At 39.6% G+C, this 27,640-nt stretch overlaps 1 protein-coding gene across 8 annotated transcripts in view; it reads right to left on the reverse strand.

Annotated features, from left to right (window-relative positions):
- chl1b (cell adhesion molecule L1-like b) overlaps positions 1–27,640 on the reverse strand; it is a 610,347-nt gene that overhangs the window by 103,255 nt on the left and 479,452 nt on the right. For all 8 annotated transcript variants that reach the window (XM_055647708.1, XM_055647706.1, XM_055647709.1 and 5 more), the window contains 2 exons: positions 10,300–10,504; positions 4,162–4,284 (listed from right to left, as the gene is read on the reverse strand). In XM_055647708.1, the coding sequence (XP_055503683.1) occupies positions 4,162–4,284; positions 10,300–10,504 (328 nt within the window). The remainder of the gene's footprint in view (positions 1–4,161; positions 4,285–10,299; positions 10,505–27,640) is intronic.

Below are 27,640 nucleotides of genomic sequence, written 5' to 3' on the forward strand. Positions count from 1 at the left end.
TTTTGCTCTTAATATACTCATAGAATCTCTAAGGATTCTCCTTTATATTTATTGCGAGAACTATCATATATCCTCTGTTTTCCCCTCCCGATTTGCCTCTGAAGTATACTTGTATTCCTCAATCATTTATAATAATCTGTTCCCTCCCAAAGCAGCTTCCCTTCTGCAGTAGATATAAAATCTGTTCTTTTGAATCTCTCTCCTTTCGATTTCCAAACAGATCTTTCAGATGAAATAACAATTTGCTTTTGCATCTTTCAAATATACTACTATCACTGCTTTGTAAACTGTGTCATTTACGTAGAAGACATGGAAATTGCTTAACCACATGCCAGCCTGCCTCTGTCAGGTTGCAAACATGACCCAGAGAATTAGGGAGCTTGCTGTTTTAATTCTCCATTGCACTCCCATCCTGACCTCTGCCCTACACCGTTCCAATGGAGCGTAATCAAAACTGAAGGCACAATATGTCATTTTTCATTGCAACACTTTATTACCTTCTGGAACTCAACAATGCGTTCAGCAATTGTGCACCGTCGTAACTAACCATGTGGACAAGAGCTTTTGGTAACAATTCTGCTACTTTCATTTACACTTCCTCGAGACCCATCCTCCATCACTGTACCCATCCCATTTCAATCACTTTCTGCCTTTCACCATCCACAATGTTGTGATTTAATCTCTCCTGCCTCCCAACTATGAAGTGACCTTTATCTGGAAATTGGATCGTGTGGCACTGTGTCTTTGTATGGGGAAGCAATCAGTTTCGTTGAAAAATGAAACAAATGAGAATAGAAGTCTCCCCATGGGTTGCACAAAGTCTGCAGGAAAGTCTGCAGATTTTCCTTTGGCTGCTCCACGCACCCGACACACAAGGGGCGGCCAGCGGTAGAGTTGCTGCCTTACAGCGCTAGAGACCCGGCTTCGATCCTGACTACAGGTGCTGACTGTATGGTCGTCCTGTGACCACGTGTACTTTCTCTGAGTGTTCCAGGTTCTTCCTACACTCTAAAGAATCGTGGGTTTGCAGCTTAATTGGCTTTGGTAAAAAAAAATGTAAATTGTCCCAAGTGTGTAGAAAAGTGCTGGTCGGTCGCTAGTTGGGGTGGACTCAGTGGGCCGAAGGGCCTGTTTCCATGCTGTATCTTTAAACTAAACTAAACTAAATGCACAAAGGAGCCTGGGTGGGTGTTGCAGCATGTAACTGATGGATGTAGTTCCATGATTCTGTGCACACAATTAGTGTCCTGCACAGACAGATCTTCAAACTCAGCTCAACTGCTGGATAACTGCCTTAGATGATTTTTCCCTTTAACTAGTGCATTTACGAACTAATTCTCCAACCTTTGACCCCACTTCAACCCAGATTGTAATCCGCAATATCAGGTAACCTTGTCCAATGGCCTCTTTCATTCATTTATTCATCTTTGACAACAAACATTTGCCACCGCCCAACATTAAAGAGCGTGATTTGCCCAAACCTTCTCGCTAAATCACCCCAGCACTTTTTGTCTTTTTGCAAACAAGTATCCTCAGTTCCTTACGTCTCTGTCTTCTGCACTAATCAGTTGGCCCAATCCTTAATATGATTACTGTAAATACATTGCCAGATTACTTTCCCAACCTACCTGATCTCCCGGTTGCTGGACACGTTAGCTCCCCCTCCCATTTCCACACTGACCTTTCTGTCCTGGGCCTCTTCCATTGTCAAAGTGAGGCCCAGCGCAAATTGGAGGAACAGCACCTCATATTTCACTTGGAGATCTTACACCCCAGCTGTATGAATATTGACTTCTCTAACTTCAAGTAACATTTGCTTTCCCTCTCTCTCCATCCCTCCCCTTTCCCAGTTCTCCAACCAGTCTTATTGTCTCCGACTGCATTCTATCCCTGTTTGCTTTGTTGTTACCTTCTTCCAGCTAACAATGATCTACTTCAGCATTTTGTGACGATCTTTGATTTAAACCAATAGCTGCATTTCCTTTATACACTTTCCCAACCTGTTGGCATGACCTCGGCATGACCTCTGCCAAGTTCATTACACAAATTCTCCTCACTCACAGACCCACATCTAACCTTCCAATTCCATTTCCACATCCCAAGGCTACTCTCTATAGCACCACTCCCAGTCTGACCTTGCCATCCCTTTGCACTATTTGAAATGGTAAATCAAACAATGGGCAAGTTATCAGGCTGCACATTCTCAACAGTAAAGGGCCTGTCCCATGGGCCGTCACATACGGGACAGGCGGGTAGTGATGGTCACGCAACGGTCCCACGAGAGTCGCATGTGTCATCATGCGCCCGCAGAGCTGTCTGGAGCGCGTGACGTCATTTGAAGATGGACACAAAATGCAGGAGTAACTCAGCAGGACCGGCAGCATCTCTGGAGAGAAGCAATGGATGATGTTTCAGGTCGAGACCCTTCTTCAATCTGAAAGAAGGGTCTTGACCCAAAACGTCACCTATTCTTTCTCTCCAGAGATGTTGTCGGTCCCGCTGAGTTACTCTGCATTTTGTGTTTATCTCCAATCATCTTGGCCCCGCTCTGGGAGTAGGAGTGCGGGCGGATCCGGATCCGCAACGGCCGTGAGCCCCAGGCTGAGTTCGATAATCGTTTGCCTGCTTCTGCGGCTGATCTAGCACTCTGGTGCCAGGAGAACAGCCTCCTCTTGAACATCAAAAAAACGAAGGAGCTGATCATGGACTTTAGGAGGGCACATCATCCGAGGACGTACACTCCATTGAGTATAAATGGGGATCCTGTGGATAGGGTGAACTGTTTTAAATATCTGGGAGTCCACATCTCTGAGGATATGACATGGTCATCACACGCCTCAGCACTGGTGAGTAAGGCAAGGCAGCGCCTTTACCACCTCAGGCAATTGAGGAAATTCAGAGTGTCTCCGAGGATCCTCCAGTGCTTCTACGCAGCGGCGGTGGAAAGCATCTTGTCCGGGAACATTACCATCTGGTTCGGGAATTGCTCTGCCAAGGACAAGAAGGCTCTGCAGAGAGTAGTGCGTTCGGCCGAACGCACTATGGGAACTTCACTCACCCCCCTGCAGGAACTATACAACAGGAGGTGCAACTCCAGAGCAAACAAAATCATGAGAGACCTCTTCCACCCCTGCAACGGACTGTTCCAGCCACTACGGTCAGGCAAACGCCTCCGTTGCCATGCAGTGAGAACGGAGCGGTTGAGAAGGAGTTTCTTCCCAGAGGCAATTCGGACTGTAAACGCCTTTCTCACCAGGGACTAACTCTACAGAACGTTTTTCCTTCTATTATTTATTATGTAAAATAATATGTGTGTTATGGTTGTGTTTATAATTTGTTTGGTTGTTTTGTTGTTCCGCGAGCATTGCCACTTTCATTTCACTGCACATCTCGTATGTGTATGTGACAAATAAACTTGACTTGACTTGACTTGACTTGTTGGAGGTGAGACGTTGCGTCGCTCCAGGGTCTTGGGCCTGTCCCACTTTGGCCGTCAAGTCCACACTCCTCCACACCACTCCATGCGCCCGTCCCCGTCCCCGCTACTCACGCGCTACCCACACGCTAACAGGTCGCGTAAATGGCGTGCGGAAGACAGCCAAGTGGAACAGGCCCTTAATATATGATAGCTTGAGTATTAGCGCACGGAAAGCTATTCATGGCCACCACAGATACATTTTCTATATTCTGATACATTGAACATAATAGGAAAGGGTGTCATAATTCTGAGCAGATAGCGCAAAGTGTATATTTTAATGGACTACCTCAGTAACAATAACTCACTCTGTTAGCTATGGTAATGTCAGAAATATTTTTGCCTCTTAACTTTAATAATTCACCAGAGAATCAATGGTGATACATTATTTAGGTATTTTTGGGATGTTGATATTAAACCCGTCAGTTACTACCATGACACTATTTCAAAGAAGAATTGAAGTTTGGACGAAACAAACTGGCTGCTTTGCTTCCTGCAACACAAGATACAAAAAAACATTGGTTGTCCAATGCTTTTCCGATGTCTTGATGGTGTGAAAAGGTGATTTATAAATGCAAATTCCTGAGGAAACATTTTTTTTGATCCTCAATACCGATTCCGTGCAATACAACATGAAAAATGCAGTTGATTTGTAATCAAGCCATTATGCCACATTTTCTACTTACTGAGTTGGTACATCAGCAAATAACCAATCAGAATGCCATTCGGTTTTGCTGGAGGCCCCCACAACAGAGTCACGGAGCTTTTGGCAAAATTCCCAATTCTCAGAAAAGCAGGCTGTTCTGGAACTGTCAAAACAAAGCAGAATAATTTACAATTTTGATGTTTGGTTCAAACGCTACATGAAGAATTAAAACGTATTTCATATAATAAAGACCCTAATATTTTCAGAATTGACCGTCACTATATTAAGTAATTTTTAACCTTTTTCCTCATATTATTTGCAATTTTCTGTGTTATCTTGTCCCAAGACATTAAGTTCTATGCATTACCTATAAATCAAATAGGAGGAGATAATTTATGTCGGAAAAACAGGCACACCTTCGCTGCTTCATAAATCATGCCATGAATATGGCCATTTTACATGAATTATCTGCACTGTTACTTCCGCAAGATTATTTTGTGTTAATGCAGTGAATCTGGAAATTTTATGGGACATAATAGGTACACTCATAATGAGATAGCAATTTTGATTTAATGTTGGTTGAGGTCACTGACAGTGTAGTGCAAGTCACCGACGAATGGGGAAGAATTGGAACTCAATTGAGACGCAAATTATTGGGAGTTTTGTGCCAATAAATGAATCAGTGTACCAATAAAGATATGCCTCATTAATTTTCCATACCTGTTGCAGTTCCTCCTGGACTAATATATTTTTAATAAACGGATGTCTTTTTTGCACTAACCAAAATGATTAGATATTAATTATTTAGAACAACAGATGCTCACACCACATGAAGTTCATACCAGAGTTTGGGACTGCTTTGAAAGGGAGAGGTCATCTGGAAAGTGCAGTCTTCATGGCCTGAGAGGAATAACCGTGACCACTGGATTGCTTTATTTACAGTATGTGTTTTGAACTGTTCAGAAGATAGAAACTATATCGAGCGACTTGTGCTAAATTATGAAATATTTAGTGGCAAACACATGAAATCTCTCATTCTGAAATACAAAAAGGATCCTCACATATTACTTTTTGCAATCACTGGGAAATATAGTTTTATTCTTTTAATTGTGGGCAACATAATATAGGCTGCACATATTGGATAGAAAATTGGTGAAGCCAAACATTCAGACAGACCTGCCATCAAACAATTTGAATGCTTGAATATATCCAAGACAGTCAAGTGCAAAGTCGACAAAAAAAATATATTTTTTCACTCAAAAACGAAATGCTCAAAATAATAGCAAACACTAAAAATTAATTCAATTGTCCAAAAAATGCAAATTACCTGAAACTTACCTTTCTTCCTTGCAGCTGTTCTTAATCAGGGGCACATTCAGTGTGCAGATTTCCAGGCAAAATTGCTGGAAATCAGCAGGAGTTCCTGCTCCATCACTGGATTCCACAAGTCTAATGTCTGAGAGCAATGGACTTGATGGCGACACTAAGCTGAGCAGTGGTTTGTAACTTCCACTTTCGGAAGACCCAAATGTCCCGACAGGCTCTCTGCAATGCTGGCAATTGTGGAAAATTGACTCCTTTGTGATCCTAACTGCAAATACCCACAATCAGTAGTAGGAATTATGGAACTCCTTCAACAGTTTGTAACACTGGACTAAAGACTGAAGCAACTTCCCTCCCCCTGTCCACTGCTCCGGGCGCTCAAAGATAATCTGCTCCTTTTTAAATAAATACCTAATCTGTTAAACCTGGGGCCTCCTGGTGGACAGAGCTCCACGTTAGGTATCAAATGGGTTATGGATTGTCAACATACATGCATGGCAAGGGTCTTTCTAATCCTCCTTGGTGCCATTTGTGCTGCTGTAACTTCAATCATTAATCATGGTGATGCAGTTTGTGCGATCAATGGCTGGCCTGGGCAAGGTTGAAGTTGCTTTCCGCCAGGACTGCCAAACAGTTCTGCCCCCCTGGGTGCATATGACTTTTGGAAAGTTAGATGTCCCACAATGCACTCCAAAATTTAAAAGCACCGGCTATGCCCGACTCAAGATCTTCCCACGTAAATGTTGCTGCTTTCCTCATGATGCTACAACTAAGGAAGCAGCTGGATAACAGTAATGCATCATTGACTATTGAACACAGGGGATGTGAACACAGAGGATGAACATAGAGTGTTATTAAAAAGTCATATGCACTTATAACATTGCAGAAGGAAACTATTTGGTCCATTTTGTCAAGGGTGAGCGAAAGCTGCCAATTTTGGTGACGTCAGTAAACTTCTAATTTGTGGCTTACAGTGCAGTCCAAGATATTTATTTATTCCATAAAAGGGACCAAGTACCAAACGCTGCAGAACCTCTTTGCATATATATATTTTCTTTACAGTTGATTTCCTTCATTGTTTTTTTCAATATTGGATTTGAGGGCTACAGCAGTTGGTTTTCAATTCCCCAGAGTTACGTTTCCTTGATATTGTAGAGGGAAAATAACGTTGATTGCTTTATAAAAAAAAAATACTCATGCCTTAGATCCACACACTGACTTCCTAATAGCGTGGATTCTTCAGATTTATGCAGCAAAGTCATTATGCAAGGAAGCTCATCAGTTCACCCCATTAACTCCTACACCTGTAGGCAACCCAATGCTCTGCAAAACCACACAGCCTTTTCACATTGATGCCAATTTTCCATTGGGAATTTTTTTTTGTAAACAAGTCATAAATACCATCGCTAAGGAAAGTTGTTTAGTTTCTTTTCCCGATATCTCAAAGAAGAGGCAGCCAGTTCCAATTATAACAAAAGCTACAAGAACAAGATACAAATGCTAGATTTAATACCATGCTCTAATGCAACATGGGAACCATATGAAGGGATTTTCACCCTATTAAAACAAAATCAACCTGGAAAAGGAACACATTTCACCTTTGGACATCAAAGTATAGACTGGGAAAACTTCTCTATGTGGATAGCCCTCAAATCTGCCATTTTTTTAATTACAGTAGGAACGAACGTTTCATATATGAATGAATGATTGAATGAATGAATAAATAAAATATTGGGGCCAATTAGTTTTTCGGTTGTATATTAAATTAAATCTGGCAGAGCAGACTTGATGGGCCGAATAGCCTAATTCTGCTCCTTTGTCTTGTGGTCTAAATCAAGTATGTTTATATTTGCAAAAGAAAAAGAAAACAAATTGAACAATATAAATAAGGCTTGTATTTTTCAATTTTTACTTTTGATGTAAATAAATATTTTAGGTGTATTTATTGCCATCATTATTTTGAAGTATTTTCCTTCAGGCAAATGCATCAAAATAAGGTTTTAGTAAGGAGTTGCAACTGCATTGACAATGACAATAAGCACATTCACAAAATTCATCACTAACACAAGCCTTTTAGTATACGAGGTTCTCATGACACCGTGCTTGAGTTTCCAAAGGAAGACAATAATGTGCCCACAAAGAAAGACAAATGATCAGCAGTCTCGGCAAGATATCACAACTTTGTGTAGTTGAGTTTAGGTTATTGTTTGAAAAATGCATACTCAAAAGGAAAAGATTGGTTGACATTATAAAAAATTGTTAACGTTTTTATAGGTATATAAGTTTTTAAGTAGGTCTTCGGAAGCTTTTTTTGGTTATAGATGGTACTCGATTGATAAATGTTCCATTTAAAAATTCTCTCCATAACACCTTTGACTATTTCAATTAAGTTGATCATTTCCTGACCATTGGCATTCACTGTACAAAATGTCTCCAATACAATTTCCCCAGCCTGTTCAACTTATGGGATTGTTTTCCAGAGTACATCTCTTTTGTAAATGAGGAATAGCTGTCTTGTCAGTTAAAAACAAAATAAAGCTTATGGATATACACAAAGTCATATAACAAAGCCATATTATATTGTTAATGAAAATGTATTGAAAAAAAAGCTACGCATGCTGGAAATCTGATCGAGAAATATACATTCAACAGGTTAAGTAGCATCATGACCAATGCACTGAGTTTTTCCAATGTTTTCTGTTTTGATTTCAGAATAAATCTGATTCTTAGTTTAGTTTATTATCATCAAGTGAAAAGCTTTTTGTTGCCTGCTATCCAGTCAAAAAGACTACATAATCAGTCCATCCTCAGTGTTTTGCTAAGGATAAAAGTTACAACATTTAGTGCAAGATAAATTCTGTACGAAGCTCCAAGAATTTTGCTTGTAAACTGTTCTTAAATAGTCTTCAATGCATTCTCCAAGATAATGCTGCTGTATCCAAGGAAGGACATGGTCTTCAGAATGAATGGGGGTCACACTTTTGGCAATCCTGCTGCTCACCGAAGAACTGGGATGCTTCTTGCTACTTCTAAGATACTTGATTTTAACTACCAGGTTCTATTTGCAACGAGCTAAATCTGAAAGTTAATTTTAGAGGTTTCCTGTTTGCTGATGCAAAGTGATCGAATTTTGACTTTATGTACCCTTCATCACAACTGCTGATATAATGCTTGGAACCAAAGCCAAATTGATTGTGAACACCATTGATATTTGCAACAATAGTCTCCTTATCTTTACTTGATTCAGTCGTAACATCAGGTCGATTCAAGCTGGCTGTGGCTGGCAATTCTAAAGGGAAAGCCTTGCATTCAGCCATTCCCAGGTGAGTGCTGGACCTGCGCAGACTTGTGGTGAGTTGATGAGCTGACACATCAATCAGTTTCCTCCATCACTGGTCCAAGTGGAGCAGACCAACAGAATGACTGGTTTTGTGCATTAAATCAGAAAATGGGTCTAAATGCATGAAGGTAATAAAGTTATTTTACTTCATATCATAGGATTCCTTAATCTTTAAAAGTTTTATTTTTAAACTTCTTTGAGTTTTAATTATTTAAAGCAATCTCAATAGTCATTAAATCTTTCTCAACATCAGGATCATTTGAAATGATTATAAAGCTGTGACAATATTGACAGGTGGGGAGTCCAGGTTGCCTCACATCAAAGGTTAACTGGGGATTTCCAAGGACCAGGCCTCTACTTTGCACTGCCTGAGACCAATTACCTACTGCACCAGATGCTTCAGCCAGAAAGTTGGGGTAAGTCATTCCACATCCGTCTTAGGTAATTGTGGGTGAAGAGAGACTACGGATGGCATGTCGGGCAGCAGGTTGAATCCATCTTGAAAAGAAATGACAGAATAATGGTGCAGCTAATAGAGCTGCTGCATTAACCTTCAGCTGCCAGGGTTTAGTCCTGACCTGCACTACCTGTTGCCCTTGTGTTTAGTTTGATCATATTCATGGAGAGCATGATTTGACTGGATAGCACGCAATAAAAGCTTTTCACTGTATCTTAGTACAGGTGACAATAACAATAAACCACACCAAACCGAACCAAATCGCCAGCGTTGTCTATGTGGAGTTTGAACATTCTCCATATGACCATATGGATTCCCTCCCACATCTCAGAAACGTGCTGGTTGGCAGGTAAACTGGCCTCTGCAGATTTCCTCGAAATGTTTCGATGAGTGGCAGAATCTGACTGGGAGATGATAGAAATCTGGGGCGAATAAAATAGGCCACTGTCAATGCAAAAATGGGTGTTTGATGGTCAACATGGACTAGTTTCCATGCTGCCATTCCTATAACTCCATGAATTCCAGTTTGATAACAATTTAAAATTAAGGGGAACTGAACTCTTTAACACTGCCAGCTTTATTTGCTTGCGCGATGAATATACTTAGTAAGTCTACTCATGTACAGAAATCAATTGGAATAAATCCTTAGTTTCAGTATGCAGTATTAGTGAGGGCACTATCATTCTCTTTTTTTTTAACTAACTTCTGGAGTAGATTCCAAAACCTTTATTTAATCTCCTACTTTACATTACAAATGAAAGTAGAATGTTTAACAAGCACCCTTGAGGGACATCATTTATTCACAAATGTCCTAAATTTTATCTGATAATTTTTGCCTTTGCATGTGAAACAAGCAATTTGCAGTAAATTGTTCAGCAAGAAAAAAATATATGTAAGGGAGATGAATTTGGTTATGTAGTTAACTTCTATTTAACTATGATGGTAGAGATTCAAGTGCATACACATGTAATTCTTTGAAATGCATTGATTCATAAGAATTTGCTACATCTTTATGTTCAGTTAACTGCAATTGCTAATGGTGGAATATATTTGTTTACCTCCTTCTGGAGTTTTGAAAGTGATTAATTCACTTTGTGGCCCGTCACCCTTTCTGTTAAAGACCATTACGATCAGGCCGTATTCACTGTAAGGGTCCAAGCCAGGGACCATCCCTTGGCTGCGTTGTCCACTGAAAGTGAGGACGTGTTTTTCAGCATGTCTTTTTCTCCTCTCCAACAAACTTTTTATTTTCCAATACACAATCTGTTAAAGATAAAAAAAAAAACTATTTACCTGTAAATTCTCAGTGTCAAACAAATACGACATAGCAAATGATGAGTTCCAAACATATTATGCAAACAAGATTTATGTGCCTATAATACATTTCACCACACTACATTGTTTGGACACATTTGTTCTTCACATTGACAATTTTTTTTTTTGTGCATTATATACGTTATTTTTTTTCTGGCTGTTCATGTTAATATATTAATAAATAACAACAATTCCGATCACAAGAAAGGAATGACTATCATACATGTCACATGATTAACGTGATTGCAAATTTTCAATCAAATTCATTTTCATGTATTTAAGAATAGTAATTGGCATTATTCTCTTAACAAGCTGAAATTACTTCTTACACAAAGAAACAATTCTAATTTTACTCTTCCTCTTGAGAATACCCACTTTTAAATAACTAAACAACCTTAACAAATTAAAGTATTTCATGGTTGCATTGATTTATTTAATTTCATTGATTTAAAGCAAAATAATTTCAGATTTGTACGCTTTGTCCCCCAAAAAATGCTCACAATTGATGCAGATTAGTATAATGGTAATTATATCATATTAAAGCACAGCCAGTTTTGTTCGTTTGTCTAGCTTCCAGCGTATGCTTTTTAAATGACAGCGGAAGATCAGCAAAATTGACGTGAGAGGAAACTTCAAACCATAACCCTTAAAATTAACAGATAAATTCTGCATCGTGCTATGATTCTGAAATTAAATAGAGCATTTTGAAAACACTCAGCAAACCTGGTTGCATCTTTGCAGAAGCTATCATGGTGACTGTTTTTCTCTTCACAAATGCTGCCTGACCTGCTGAGTATTTTCAGCATCCTCTGATTTATTCAGAATTTAGATTTAGTGATTTAAACTCCAATTTTTTCCCCAATTATAAGCTGGCTGATTTCAGTTGTGGCGATAATCCGATAAATATCATAGAAACATAGAAACATAGAAACATAGAAATTAGGTGCAGGAGTAGGCCATTCGGCCCTTCGAGCCTGCACCGCCATTCAATATGATCATGGCTGATCATCCAACTCAGTATCCCGTACCTGCCTTCTCTCCATACCCTCTGATCCCCTTAGCCACAAGGGCCACATCTAACTCCCTCTTAAATATAGCCAATGAATTGGCCTCGACCACCCTCTGTGGCAGAGAGTTCCAGAGAGTCACCACTCTCTGTGTGAGAAAAGTTCTTCTCATCTAGGTTTTAAAGGATTTCCCCCTTATCCTTAAGTTGTGACCCCTTGTCCTGGACTTCCCCAACATCGGAAGCAATCTTCCTGCATCTAGCCTGTCCAACCCCTTAAGAATTTTGTAAGTTTCTATAAGATCCCCTCTCAATCTCCTAAATTCTAGAGAGTATAAACCAAGTCTATTCAGTCTTTCTTCATAAGACAGTCCTGACATCCCAGGAATCAGTCTGGTGAACCGTCTCTGCACTCCCTCTATGGCAATAATGTCCTTCCTCAGATTTGGAGACCAAAACTGTAAGCAATACTCCAGGTGTGGTCTCACCAAGACCCTGTACAACTGCAGTAGAACCTCCCTGCTCCTATACTCAAATCCTTTTGCTATGGAAGCTAACATACCATTCGCTTTCTTCACTGCCTGCTGCACCTGCATGCCTACTTTCAATGACTGGTGTACCATGACACCCAGGTCTCGCTGCATCTCCCCTTTTCCTAGTCGGCCACCATTTAGATAATAGACTGCTTTCCTGTTTTTGCTGGAGTTACTCAGCGGGTCATGTAGCATCCCTGGAGAAGATGGACAGGCGATGTTTTGGGACAGGACCCTTCTTAAGAGTGAAGGGTTAGGTTTAGATTTTATTATTGTCACGTGTACCTAGGTACAGTTGAAAGCTATGAAAGTACATACTATGCAAGCAGATCTCTTAATTCTATACGTAATACAAACAAGCCAAACTCAAGTAAAATATCTGGAGAGCAAAGTAAAAGACACAAAGAGCAGAATATCTGGAAATTTTTCAAATTTTTCTTCCTATATTTTGGAGAAACAAACATCCATACTGCCATCTGAAATGAAAGAGTGATTTCTTTCCTTGCTCTGTTGCCAATGGATTCTTATATTTCTTTTCCTGTGCCAGTGATTTGTTGCACTCAATTCCATGGGATGAAATTAGATTCACATAAACTTCTGAAATTGAATGCTTCCTCCTCCTGTGCGTATAACCCTCAGGGTATTAACTCCACCACTAAACGTACATAGGCCTGGATGTTGTAGTAAGAATGATGAAGTCTTTACGATTCACAAAATTGAGAGGTTTCCAGTGCCTATACTGGGGTCTCAATGATGGATTCAACAATAAAATAAAGGGTATAAAATTCTGAATGCTTCTATTAGTTATCCACTAAACGTATGAGAAACACATGATGCATTCAGTACATGATTTTTTTAAAGTGAAATTAGCCTTTCATAGTTCATAAGTACAAAGCTGTATTTTTCAAATCTGTCGCTCCATTTTAATCTTGTTTTCTTTGTTTGTTGTGCATTGACCTTACGATGAATCCAATATTCTAATCCATACTCAAGGTAAAACAACATGGATTCTGCCATCTGTCTGAAGCAATGTATTATTGCTTGTCCTGGCAGACAGTACTGTACTAAATAGAATCACCAAATTCGAGTAGCAGCCCCTTAAATACCAGACACCATCCATGACTGCTATAACCATGATGAATGGTGGCAGTTGTTCTTAATTCACTGAAAGCAAAATCCGGGTCAGTATTCCTTACTGCATCTTAATCAATATTTATTTTAGTCTTTGTGCCCTTTCGAGCAGCTTACATGAACATGAACGAAAATTAGAAAAATGCACATGCTGGAGATCTGAAGTAGAAACAGACAATGCTGGAAGCATTCAGCAGCCCAGGCAGCTTCTGTGGAAACACACCCTGAAGCCCAACATGAAGTTGCTGTCAGCGAGATGTGATGGTGATCACCGGCCCTTCACTGCAGGTGCAGAACCTGAGCCACGATCAGTGGAAATAAATGTAATCAGAAAATAAAGCAAAATAATTTTCTGGGAATACTGAACCTTTTGTTGAATACCAAATCTTTAGTTGATTAATAGATCTGTCTCACTATTCATAGATAGTCTGAAGCAATAATCCTTGCATTCAATTTGTGTTTTCTTTATCTCTTTATTTACTTTCATTGTTCCAACAAACTGAGGCAGTTGCAACACGCGTTACAGAATAATAAGTGTACTCATATGTGAGCCTTTTAATATTTAACGAGAGCATTATAGATTATTGATAAAGCTGTGGAGACACCAGTGACTCCAAGTGCTGTAATCTGGAGCAAAATACAAACTGCTGGAAGAATACGTTGGATCAAGCAACATCTGTGGACGTAAAGAGATGGTCGATGTTTCCGGTCGAGACCCTGCTTCAGGGCCCTTAATGTTGGTCGTTTCTTTACCTTCACAGATGTTGCTTGAGCTGCTGAGTACGTCTGGGGTACATAAATGTTTAAAAACCTTATTTATTTATGCATATAAGTATTTAATATTCAGGATTTTTTTTTCCTTTGTAAATTTGGTGGGTTCAGAAATCAGTTGAGTTCAATGTGGCGATCATATAGAGTTCCTTGTGCGAAAGTTCCTCTGACTCCCTGTGATGTCAGCAGGTCATATTACAAAGGAAGTGTTCAGTGTAGATAAACCCCCTTCAGAATTCAGTCTGGGGCACAGAAAAATCATTGAAGATTCCAGAAGGCTAGGTGCTGAGCATAAACGACATGTAAAGTAAAGTAGGCAGTAAATTTGTACAAAGTGTTGGAGTAACTCAGCAGGTCCAGTCTGAAGTAGGATCCCAACCCGAAATGTCAACCATCCTTTTTCTCCAGAGATGCTGTCTAACCCGCTTAGTTACTCCAGCACTTTGTGCCTATCTTTGGTATACCACAGCATCTGCAGTTATTTGTTTCTGCAATAAAGCTGCACCGTCGATGAGTTGAATGGATAGCACAATTTCAGAGGAAACATGTTTATTTAAATCCAGTTACCTGTAACATAGGTCCAGGTTAAAAATCATTGTGTTCAGTTAATATTGGGTGTCACATGTGCACTGATGTAACTTGGGAGATATCTGCACCAGAAAACCATATTAGCTGTGAATGACTATCTCATTCAGTGAGAGTGTCAGGAGTTGAACTTTAAGCTGGCCGTTTAGAAGCCTAGGTCCAGACCGATGAACCCGACCCAAAATGTCACCTATTTGTTTTCTCCAGAGACGCTGCCCGTCCCGCTGAGTTACTCCAGCACTTTGTGTCTATTCCAGGTAGAGACATTTTTACTCTGTGTAAAAAGCCTCCTTTCAAATCCACAGCATTGTTTTCCTGGCAATATGGTAAAGAGTATATTGGTGGCAGCCACACCTATTGGAATGATTAAAAGTAGAATGGATAAGAGTCCATAGCTGGAGAAATGGAAAAATGACCAATAGAGAAAGCAAACACTTAGTGTTGGAGGAACTCAGTGTTCTCATACTCTAGCTCTATGGTTCGTTAGCACATTATGCAGTTATAGAGATGCCAAATGCAGATTCAAATTTGCATGTAGTCTGGTTCAGTCTCTGATAATTGCCAGGGAGAACAACCTTAATGTTTAGAAGAAAAAAAAATTGACATGGAGCTGGTTGGAGTTGGAGGCTACAGGACAGAGTTTGATGTATGTGGGTTCAACATCTGAGGACCAACTTGGAAGAAATGTAGATCACTCAGCACGATGTCAGGCAAGCAATGTGACAAATTGAAGAGTGCTGAGAGACTGACGGAGTTGGGGTAAATGTAGAAATGGGTGTCCTTCCTATACTTGTGAAGTTTGCACATCTTTACAAATATCAGATCAGAACGTAGATGAGAAATTCGTGGGAAGCTAGAGACGAATCCTTACAGAACACAATTGATAACAATGCAGGAACAGATAGAGGTTGCATTGAAGTGGTGCTCTGTCTCTGACTATGACTAGATAGAATATAATGGGACCAATTGGGTTAATATCATCCAAATGTTAGATCCATCATGTCTTGATACAACATTGCAGACAAATTTGGATGCATTGAACTAGACTCAGAGTGTGATGATACAATCTGCAAATGTAGCAAATTGATGGAATATACTTGTGGGGACCATTTGGGTTAATCACAATCTCAAAGAATGTCTCAGAGAGGACATTGGCGTATATGATAACATAGGTCTGCAGAGATAGTTAAAGTGTGCCCTAATAGGTCAGATAGAATATAATGGGACCAATTGGGTTAATATCATCCAAATGTTTCATGGAGGACATTGGCGTATATGATACAATGTTGCAGCAAATTGCAGCATGTGTGGGTAATGTATTTGTGAATAAATGGCACAATACTCAAATAGTCTCAGAGATAGTATTCTGAGACTAATACAGAGATAGTCTCTGCCTCACCAAATATTTCTATGAACGTAGTACATAATAGCCGTTGCTTGATCATTGATTTGCGATCTTCAGTTTTCGCTGATGGCTTCACCTTTTGCAGTATACATTCTCTTCAAGGTTTTTCACTGACTGGGGCTCAGTAATTCACATTCACTGCCTCAATGTGTTTCCTGCTACCTCTTTCCAATAGTTTATTTTGGCTATTTGGACAAAAGAAGAGTGCTGGTTCTCCAAGAAAGAGAAAAATCAATTTCTCTGTCTCTCTTACGGTAGCTATTTCAGCTTAAAATTTAAAACAGGATGGAGTTGGAGGTATAATTTACATAGTAAAACTATTGACTCCATCAGAACAGGTGCAGAATTTTGCAATGCATTATTAAATAGCAAGAGAAAAACTGATAAGTCCTCGGGCTCAACCAAATGAATACATTTCATATAACGATTGATCTACTATTCAAAGTATTCTTGACTGTTCACAATATTCCCAATTGACTTAATACAAAGCCTCCATTTTCAGATAATTGCATTGCGGTTGAAAGGATATCTGGAGGTAGAAGCATCATTGAAAGGGAAAGTTAAAGGGGAATAATTTTATTAAAAATGTGCAGTTCATAATTTATGCAGCAATACTCAACAATTTAACAAAACGTATTTTTTGGAAGCTATGCTGGAAAAATACCACTTCACGTTCTCAATACATACTAAGGTGAACTGAGATGAAGCCTTGGTTGAATATCTCATTTCAAGTCAGCGCCCAGAACAGACTAGACTTGATCAATGTTCCACTGCAGAATTTCACTGAGGTTATGTCTTGAAATGGGTGCAAAAAGGGATAATGCCAAGATTTCTTGTCATGGGTCAATGTGATGTTGCCAGCAAAATAAAGAGGAGGCAAGCGTATCAGGTAGCTTCTTTAGCAGCACAAGGAAGTGTGCTTGCAACAAGGGAAAGTGCATTTTCCCCCCATTATATATCGGATGTGGTTTGTGCAACTTAGCAGGCTCTGTAGCAGGGGATTTCTTGCAGATAATCCTCATCTCATAGGAACTTACAAGACCACAGGGGTCCTTGTGTCAATGTATTTAGAGATAGAAGGGTTGTCTCTATGTTGACAGAGAAAATGGACAGGTGACATTTCAGGTCGGGATCAAGGCTTCTTGTTGTCCACAGTAAATGCAGGCAATGGGAATAGTCACAAATAGGACATGAGGTTAGAGATACCAGATAACCCCTGGAGGAAAGTGATGAATGGAAGTATTGGGCTTACTCCAGGTAATATCACCATGGTAACCACGGGCTTTATTGGGAAAACTGACGTTTAAGACGTGATCACTGGATTCCGGTCTTCGTGCAGGGATGGTGATGTGAGAAGTGTTCACTCCTGTGCCTTCTCATTTTGAGTTGTCCAAGAAGTGATAACTGAATGTCTGTACATTAGTGGAGATGCTGCACCCTATCTGGCCATAAAAGAGTTGTTGTACAATGGAATAAGTAGTTAGTGGTCTACCCCTCAGGTCAATGGTCCTCCCTCTCCCTTGCAGAAGGCAACTAAATATTTCACTGTTGAGGATGAGCACAGACTCCTGTGATTTATTATTTGGTTCCACTACACAACAGACTAGAACAGAGATCAATTCACTTTTATATTTTCAAAAATTTTAGAAAAGTTTTCCAACCACTTTGCTTTGATATGTGCAGGCAAGTATATAAGTACATACAATTATGAGTGGCATAGTATATAAGTATATAAAATTATGAGAGGCATAGACTGGGGAGACAGTCAGAATCTTTTTCCCAGGATGCAAATATCAAATACTAGATGGCATAGGTTTAAGGCGAGAGGGGCAATGATTCAAATAAATGTGTGGGGATAGTTTATTTTTACACAGAGGGTGGCGAGTGCATTGTACACACTGCCTGTGGTGGTGGTTGAAGCAGATATGTTAGTGGCATTTAGAAGACCTTTGGACGGGCATATGAATATGCAGGGAATGGAGGGATATGGATTATGTGCAGATAGATATGTGATGGTCTTGGCATCATATTCAGCAGATATTGAGGGTTGAAGGGCCTGTTTTTGTGCTCTACTGTTCTGTTCAATGAAATACAAGCTTTCTTCCCACAAGTAAAATGGAAAGCTGAGTATCAGGGATGTATGCAGGTATATCAGGTATAATACTGTATATCCAGTCTTAAACTTTCAACCTAGCTAATAATGGTGTCTGGTGTATAATAATAATGGTATACAATGTAATCAGAGCCTTTCCAAATCAATTTCAGCCACCCAAACTACATTGAGCTCAAGTGATAAATTGTGGCTCAGTGCAAAATGTCACCTTTGATGCAACAGGCTGGATCAAGGTCATCTTTAACCAGCAGTTTGCAAAGCACACCTGCTATCCTGCGGGATAACCCATCTCGGATGATCACATCTGCAACTATTTGTGGAAGTCCGCGATGAGCTGGAGGACTCAGGCCAATACATTTGACATCTCGTACTTCTACTGGATCATTATTAAAAATGTAAGAATTCTGAGCAAGTGTAGGCCTGATATCAGCTCTTTGGACCTGTTCTAACATTCACGCAAAATCACGGCTGATGTACTACCTCAGCTTTATTTTTCTGCACCATACTCATACCTCACACCATGCTCATTCCCTCAAATGTCGTGGTATTAATCTCTCCTTTGAATGGATTGAGCCACCACAGTTCTCCAGGGAAGGGAATCGCCTTAAATTAAGGAATTTCTCATTGCAGTCCCAAATGAGAACACCATTTAGCTGAGCAGCCCACTTTATTCAGCAAACCCAGTGTAGATCTGGACATCTCATGGGATAGCTCCCCCTGCTCGGAACGTGACTCGTCATATCCATGTGAAATTCAATAAGTAACACAAGTCTCGGTATAATTCGGAAGCAAAACAATGAGATACAATCTTATCTTAAAAGTGTATTTGCTGTTGGGTCTGATCCTACTTCTGGATTGATCCACCTTTAGATTGCAACTGCAGAATCTCTGACATCCATTCTCCCACAAGCACTGCATTTGTAATTTAAATCCACTCCAGGAAACAGAAAACAAAATAAAGTCTTCCAACAATTCTCTTAAAAGACCAACTGATGCGTGAAAACACTACAATTATATTGCTCAAGTCATTTAGATAATGTTTGTAAGTTGTTTACATGAAAACTTATTATTTACTCATATTCACTGGTTATTCATGAAAGAAATCGTGGAGTGCATAATCTACAAAGTGTTGAAAACATCAATGATCTGCAAAGAAAAGTGACTTTTATGTCATGGCTGTCTCTTCAAAGTGGAATTTGATTGTAATGCTAACACAGCCACCATCACAATTTGCAAATTAATCAATCCTTGCAGAATTAGTTATACCCTTGTGCAAGAATCCAAATGCAATTGTTCTTATGTCCATTCAAGGTCAGGGGACAAATCAGGCAGAAACATGAACTTTGCCCTATTTATTGATTCCTTCGCTACAACCATTGTTATCAAAGTCTTCTCTCCTGGAGAAGCATTTCATTAACCACTGCACAGGCACAGACCAACTAGAATAATAAATGATTTGGTTTTACATAGACATAGAAACATAGAAATTAGGTGCAGGAGTAGGCCATTCGGCCCTTCGAGCCTGCACCGCCATTCAATATGATCATGGCTGATCATCCAACTCAGTATCCCATACTTGCCTTCTCTCCATACCCTCTGATCCCCTTAGCCACAAGGGCCACATCTAACTCCCTCTTAAATATAGCCAATGAACTGGCCTCGACTACACTCTGCGGCAGAGAGTTCCAGAGATTCACCACTCTCTGTGTGAAAAAAGTTCTTCTCATCTTGGTTTTAAAGGATTTCCCCCTTATCCTTAAGCTGTGACCCCTTGTCCTGGACTTCCCCAACATCGGGAGCAATCTTCCTGCATCTAGCCTGTCCAACCCCTTAAGAATTTTGTAAGTTTCTATAAGATCCCCTCTCAATCTCCTAAATTCTAGAGAGTATAAACCAAGTCTATCCAGTCTTTCTTCATAAGACAGTCCTGACATCCCAGGAATCAGTCTGGTGAACCTTCTCTGCACTTTACCGCCGATAAGTTGGAAAACAATTTCATCTATTGCTTTAAATAGAACGTGAGCAAACTGAGGACGATGAATGATCAATGAGAGGCATAGAATGGTGGGATGATTTCAAGTATTAATGCGGGACCTGTGAGATTGGCATGCAAAAGGTTATAATGGCAATACTGGGAGGCAACCTGTAGGCTATGAAGTGAAACAAACTGCCCTGGGCTCTCGGGAAGACCACACAGAGATTTGGGTTTTTTTAGTTTGAGAACTTAGAGGAATGGACAAATTTATTTGTTCTCAATCCTGGCGCTTGTTCACGATGTTCACAATGTGACTCCGATCTTTTGATACCTTGCACACATCAAACTAACAAACAGCTGCTGCCAGTAACAGCAACGCAGAGCCACTACTTCATAGTTTCAGCTACCTGGACTCAAGCCTGACCTCGGGCGCTGTCTATGTTGAACATAGAACAGTACAACACAAGAACAATACAACTTTAGCCCACTGTGTCTGAGATGAACATGATTCTCAATTCTTATTCTTACTTGCCTATTTCTAAACGGCTACTAACATATCTACCTCATCTACCACCCCACATTCCAGACACATACCACCCTCTCTAAAGAGCTTACTCAACACATTTTCATTAAACTTTAACCCCCCTCGGCTTAAACCTATGGCCTCTAGTAATTGATTTGCCACCCTGGGAAAAGGCTCTGGCCACAACCACCGGCATTCCAGAGAAAACAATCCAAATATGTCCAACCTTTCCCTATAGCTTACACCTTCCTGTAATGGGGTGACCGAAACTACATGCAAGGCTCCAAATGCGGCCTAACCAAATTCCTATAAAACTTCAACGTGACTTGCTGACTTTTATACTTAATGCCAAGCTCTGAATGTAAGAATACCATATGCCTTCTTGATCACTCTATCTACTTGTGTTGTGACTTTCAGTGAGTTATGGACTTGGACCCCAAGATTGCTCTACACTTCAATGCCGTTGAGGATTATGCCATTAATTAAATATATTTCCCCTTACACTTGACCTCCCAAAGTGCAACACTTCACACTTTCTCAGATCAAACTCCATTTGCCATTTCTCTGCCCATTTCTGGAGCTGATCTGTATACACATATACTTTGATAGCCTTCCTCACCGTCCCCAACCCCAGCAGTCTTGGTGTCATCTTCAAACTTACTAACTAACACATGTACATTTACCTCCAAGTCATTAATATGTATCACAAACAGCAGAGGTCCTAGCACAGATACTGCAGAACTCCACTAGACACAGATCTCCAGTCTAAATATTGGCCTTCCACTACAACCCTCTGTCTTCTATCCAGTTCTGAATCCTGAATTCTGAATCGGCATTTGCACATATCCCCCTGCTTCATTCAGGGTTTCCTCACACAAATCAAAGACATGCAAATAAGGGATCATTTTACTTGTACAGGTAAATAGTAGAATCTGGGGAAACTTGATGGAATCGAAGGGAAAGTAGGTTATGGGGAAAAGTATTGAGGAAATGGGTTGCGGTGTGAGATGTCCTGGACTCAATGGGTTGAATGGCCTTCCTCTACGTAATAAGTAAACTTGGAAGAAGTACATGCAAACCATGTTTTATGTCCCTGCTGCCATATTTAAGTTCATGTAATTGATGAAACTTTTATGCATATTTTCAACCAGGAATATAGACGTTAATGCTTGGCTAAAGTCCTTTTTGTTAAACGAATGTTCCTTACCATGAAACGCAGCCTTCAAATTAATTATAATGTATTCAATGGTGGATCAGATGTCCCGGCATTTTGCAAACACATTTTTTAATTGGTCTCAGGAGAACAGGACTTTAACTTGGGAAATAACCTCCAACTTTGCTCCTCCTAGTGTGCAATCACCCATTTCCACCCCTTTAGTTCCTTTTGGCAGTTGCTGCACTGAGTTCCTCGGTGCACCAGCTTCCTCTCACAGATCAATGACAAGCAGGTCTTTAAGTAAATTGGCCAATTTAGCAGAACACCCAAAACATTCTGCAATCTACCAGTGACAATTCTAACGGAAGTCAAACACTTTATGTTCAGCCTTAAATGGAGATTGATCTTAACGGAGATCCAGCCATGATGGGGTTCTACAGGATAATGTGCAGTTAGTCATAGTCATGCAGCATGGAAACAGGCCCTTCGGCTCAACTTGCCCACACTAGCCAACATTTCCCATCTACACTAGTCCTACCTACCTGCATTTGGCCCATATCGCTATCCATGTGCCTGAATACAATGTTTCTATAAACGTTGCAATATTACTTGCCTCAATTACCTCCTCTGGAAGCTTATTTTTATACACCGATCACCCTTTGTGCAAAAAACATTACCCTTCATGGTTCCTATTAAAACTTTCCCCTTTCATCTTAGTATTTTGATTCCCCTACTCTGGGCAAGGGACTGTGCGTGTACCCGATCTATTCCTCCCATGATTTTGTACACCTCTCATCACCCCTCATCCTCCTGTGCTCCTAACCTGCTCAGCTTCTCCCTATAGCTCAGGTCCTTGTGTCCTGGCAACATCCTCGTAAAGCTTCTCTGCACCCTTTCCAGCTTGACAACATCCTCATGCACAATTCTCAAAATCATGTATGATTAATGCACCAAAATTCATTCACCAGTGGCACAGTAGCTGCTGCAGGTGATTTATCGAAGTTGCTGCCTCAAAAAGGCAGGCAACATCATCAGATACCCACACCATCCTGGCCACACACTCATTTCACCATTGCCATCAGGAAGAAGGTACAGGAGCCTGAAAACGGCAACATCCAGGTTCAGGAACAGCTTCTTCCCTTCAGCCATCAGGCTACACAATACAACAACAAATAAGCTCTGAACTACAACAGACTATTATTATTATTGCACTATAATTGTTTGTTTATTGAGTATGTGTGTGTGAACTTTTTTTTTCGCATGTTATGTACTATGTTTACATATTCTGTTGTGCTGCAGCAAGTAAGAATTTCATTGTTCTATTGGGACATATGACAATAAAACACTCTTGACTATCACATTTCCATGTCGGCTTTTAAGCAATTTTTAATTTCTAGAGACCATACAGACCAGTCAGCAAAAGTAATTTTCTACCAGTAAATCTTGAAAAATAAGCAACTCTATACCAATTGTAGGCAAAGCATTAAATTATAACGTTTGGGCCCTGATCTCTGAATCAGATGTACTCCTAGAAGATGTATTAAACAAAGTTTTGTAATTCCAAAAGGTTGTATGTTTTGGTGCAGTGCATTCTTTTTTTAAAATATTTTATTTTATTAGAAATAAGTACAATCATATGGCACCAAAGTGCCTAATATATATTTTCATAATACATTTTATGTACAGCTTCTTTTTTTTTTTGTTATAATAAAGAAGAATAAGAATAAGAAAAATAAATTAGATGGTAAAGGATAGAAAGACATGAGATATATAGTGTGTGAAGAAGAAAAAAGAAGAATGAATGAAGAAAGTTGAAGAAAAGAAAATAGGAAAAAGAGAATAAGACATAAAGAAAAGAAGTAAGGAGATCATTGTTTATAATCTTGACCATCCCTCGTCCAGTCCTGAAACAGTTAGCTTTTACAATTGTGTTACACCATATGTTTCCAAAAAGACGACAAATGGAGACCAACTCGTTATGAATTGGTCTGATTTATCCATTAGGAGGAATCGCATTTCCTCAAGATGTGCGGTGTCCAACATACTTGCGATCCAAGGTGCAGTGCATTCCAATAGGCGAAGAAGTGTTTGCTACTTGTTCCAAGATATAGTTTTATGATTGAAATCGCCGGTGACTTCAAATAGGCAATGGCATTATAGCAAAATTTTGTACATCGAATATTGTTTTTCAAGGAATACAGCACAATTTGGAAGTAGCCAATTTACTCAACTGACTTCACTTACACGTTCAACTGATTATTCGACGTGAACAATCTCTAACCTAGTTGTGAGGTAATGTTTTCCAGAAATAAATGCCCCCGCTCACAACTGTGGTGAAAATAAGCCTTCAACAGCTCTGAGTGGCATGGCCCCTGCCTGGCCTGCTCTCTGAAGTGACATAAAGAGACTTGCAAACACCATTGGAAGTAAATGAAGCTATTAACATACACAGTGAAGGTGGAGTGTCACTAGATTGGTAGCACAAATGTTTGACATGCTGACAGCATGGCGTTTGCATGTTCTCACTATGATTGTGTGGGTTTCCTTCCACATCCCAGAGACATTACGCAAAATGACTATCAATATTAAATGAAAAGTGAGAAACACTCGGCGGCTGAGTGCTTTTTTATCCTCATATACATGGGAAACATGTACTGTATGTAAGCAGTAATGATGAGTATGAATAGCCTACTATGTTTATTTGTTTGCTAATTATCATTTAAAATTAGACGGCAATGAGCCTGGTTTTATTTTGGTTGGCTTCATGTTGAGATTAATGCAACATTGCAAATGTATCATGCAATTTAAAATCCCACTTCAGGCAATTGATATAAAAGTCATTATCCTAACACAGTGATATATTTTGGTTTACCCTTGCAAAAGATTTATTTAATATTACTTTTAACAAGCTATTTTAATATGTGGTGTAAGAAGGAACTGCAGATGCTGGTATAAACTGAAGATACACACAAAAAGTTGGAGTAACTTAGCGGGACAGGCAGCATCTCTGGAGAGAGGAATGGGTGACGTTTCGGATACTGCCTGTCCCACTGAGTTACTCCAGCTTTTAGTGTCTATGTTATTTTAATATATTTTTGGACACCAGTTCAAGCTTTTGAAAGATAATCAATTTAGGAAAGTTCAAAAAAATAAATGTTACCGCAAGGCGAATAGTGATGCATCACCAACATCTGTGGTGAAAGCAAATGGGCGCATTTGATTGCACCTTGGTGTGGGAAACTGTGACCATGGTCCCCTCACATATGAAGATGAAATATATTTCAGAAATTAACAGAATTAAAATTGACACAAATTCAGAAATTGTCCATAAGTTGCATATTTATGAAATTAAACAGCTGCAGGCTTTCATAAACCAATGATGTTGTTTAATAAAGCTTAAACTTTGTTGATTTTGGAAGTTACTAATTTGGTTCAAATTCCATGTTCTCCAGGAATGCTGCCTGACCTGCTGAGTTACTCCAGCAGTTTGTGTGTTTTTTTTGTTCAAAGTCTTCTTTGCTCAATGGAGCTAACTGGTCACAAGGATTAGTCAGTTGCTGGACTCACCTCTTGCTAAATTTGGTTCCATTTAGGACAATGAAACTGGATGTGTGAAGATCTGGCGGACAAGCAGCTAATACTAACAGACATTCCGTGCCAGTAACAAATAAGTTGTTTTTCCCTGTTTACTCTGGATAAGCTGCACATTAATTTATAATCAGTTTCCTGCAAACCTTAATGGGCTTCTGATTAAATATTTTATTCCAACTGTAGGAATGCCAAATTAACGTCAAAAGGATACGGTCAACCCAGGTGAGGTTAGCCTACTACTTGACAACAGTAAAAATAGCTTCCACTTAAGAAAGGTCTCGACACAAAACGTCACCCTTTTCTTCTATCCAGAGATGCTGCCTGTCCCGCTGAGTCACTCCAGCATTTTGTGTCTACCTTCGGTGTAAACCAGCATCTGCTGTTCTTTCCTACACATATCTTCCACTTATATGTTTCTCATGAACACCAGCTCATTCCAAGTCATCCCACAGAGCTAAACCAGTATTACTACCCAGACAGCACCCGAGCCGGGTAGCGGAAATATATTAAAAAAAATCTGTTAATGTTGATTAAAAAACGGGCAATTACTAAATATTTTGGATGGGTTGGCAAAGAGTGGGCACTGCAGGCCTATTTTGTGATTCCATTTTAAGGAAACATTCCATTATTTTTCGCTGACGGCAACGTCCTAAGAATGTTTAAGAAGGAACAGATGCTGGTTTACATCACAGACATAAAATGCTGGAGTAACACAACGGGTTAGGCACCATCTCTGGAGAAAAGGAATAGGTGATGTTTTGGGTTGAGACTCTTCATCAGACCTGTCTGTCCACCTAAGTGTGTTATCTGTGGATATCAATGATTAACAAGTGCCACCCAAGGACTATTTCACTTGATAATTGCAAACTCATAGTTCAAAACTTGCTCAACTTTTCACTTGATTCTTTACAGTAAAAATAAAAACATTTTAATAAGTGATTATTTAAGGTTGTTACTGGAACCAACAGGGGGCGGTGGAGGCGGGTTCTCTGGATGCTTTCAAGAGAGAGCTAGATAGGGCTCTTAAAGATAGCGGAGTCCGGGGATATGGGGAGAAGGCAGGAACGGGGTACTGATTGTGGATGATCAGCCATGATCACATTGAATGGCGGCGCTGGATGGTTGGATGGACCTATTGTCTATTGTCTATTATTTAAAACCATTCAAATATTTTTGTGTGCCTGAAGCTTGTAACAAGGCCTTTTATGCCCGCACCCCCAGACTCAGGAACAGCTTCATCCCCAGAGCTATCACTGCTCCGAACTGGCTCTGCTGAGTGCCCCCACCCCCATGAACTGTATTCACGCACATCGACCCGGCACAGACATATTTGCACTTTAGACTGTTTTTCTGTTCTCTTTTTTTTTATAAATCATATTTCTCGGGGTATCTAAATTTTATTAGTTTAAGTTATGACGATCGGATGGAAGCTGCATACCAAATCTCGTTGCACCTATGTGCAATGACAATAATATATTATTATTATTATTATTATTATTATTATTATTATTATTATTATTATTATTATTATTTCTTTGTTTTTATATCTGTATAATACAACATGCTTTGACAGAATCGTCTGCACAGAATGTTAATCCTTAGCTTTCTTAACTTGTTAATCTGTGGACAGATTTGCAATAGAAATTTTGGTGTGAATTGTTCCAAGCCAGCATTATACGTTCAAATGGAGCTGAATTGGCAGTCATTTCAATTGCCAACATAGCTTCCAAGTTAAACACAAAAATGCACGAAGTATTTATTGTGTACTGTTGACAAAATTGTGATGAGCTAGAAAATGAAACATTATTCGTTTCTGTGCATAATAACAATGTGATTAGTCATTTTCAGAGATTCTTAATATCCGCGGATGACAATGTTTATTTAAGATAGTCACAAAATGCTGGTGTAACTCAGCGGGACAGGCAGCATCTCTGGAGAGAAAAAATGGGTGAAGTTTCGGGTTGAGACCCTTCTTCGGTTTTACATATTTTTTAATGCTGTTAAACTTTCTAAAATACCATTATCAAATTGTCATTCTCATTCCAAGTCCATCAAAAACTCTTGGAGATGTGCCTCTTATGTGACAACAAATTAACTGTACGTAAGTTCTATGTACGTAAATAAATCAGCCCATCATCCACCCAGTTCATGATTAAACTAAACTTTTATAGACTCTCTGCTGCCTAATTTATTTCCTGAAGTAAAGGCCTCCATACGAGTTAGACTTTTTGATCGAAGGAGATTACCCCAGCCCTTCCAGTTTGACTACATAATCAACTGGAACCATTCAAATAAA

The sequence above is a fragment of the Leucoraja erinacea genome, chromosome 16, assembly GCF_028641065.1.
Source record: "Leucoraja erinacea ecotype New England chromosome 16, Leri_hhj_1, whole genome shotgun sequence".
Taxonomy (NCBI): Eukaryota; Metazoa; Chordata; class Chondrichthyes; order Rajiformes; family Rajidae; genus Leucoraja; species Leucoraja erinaceus.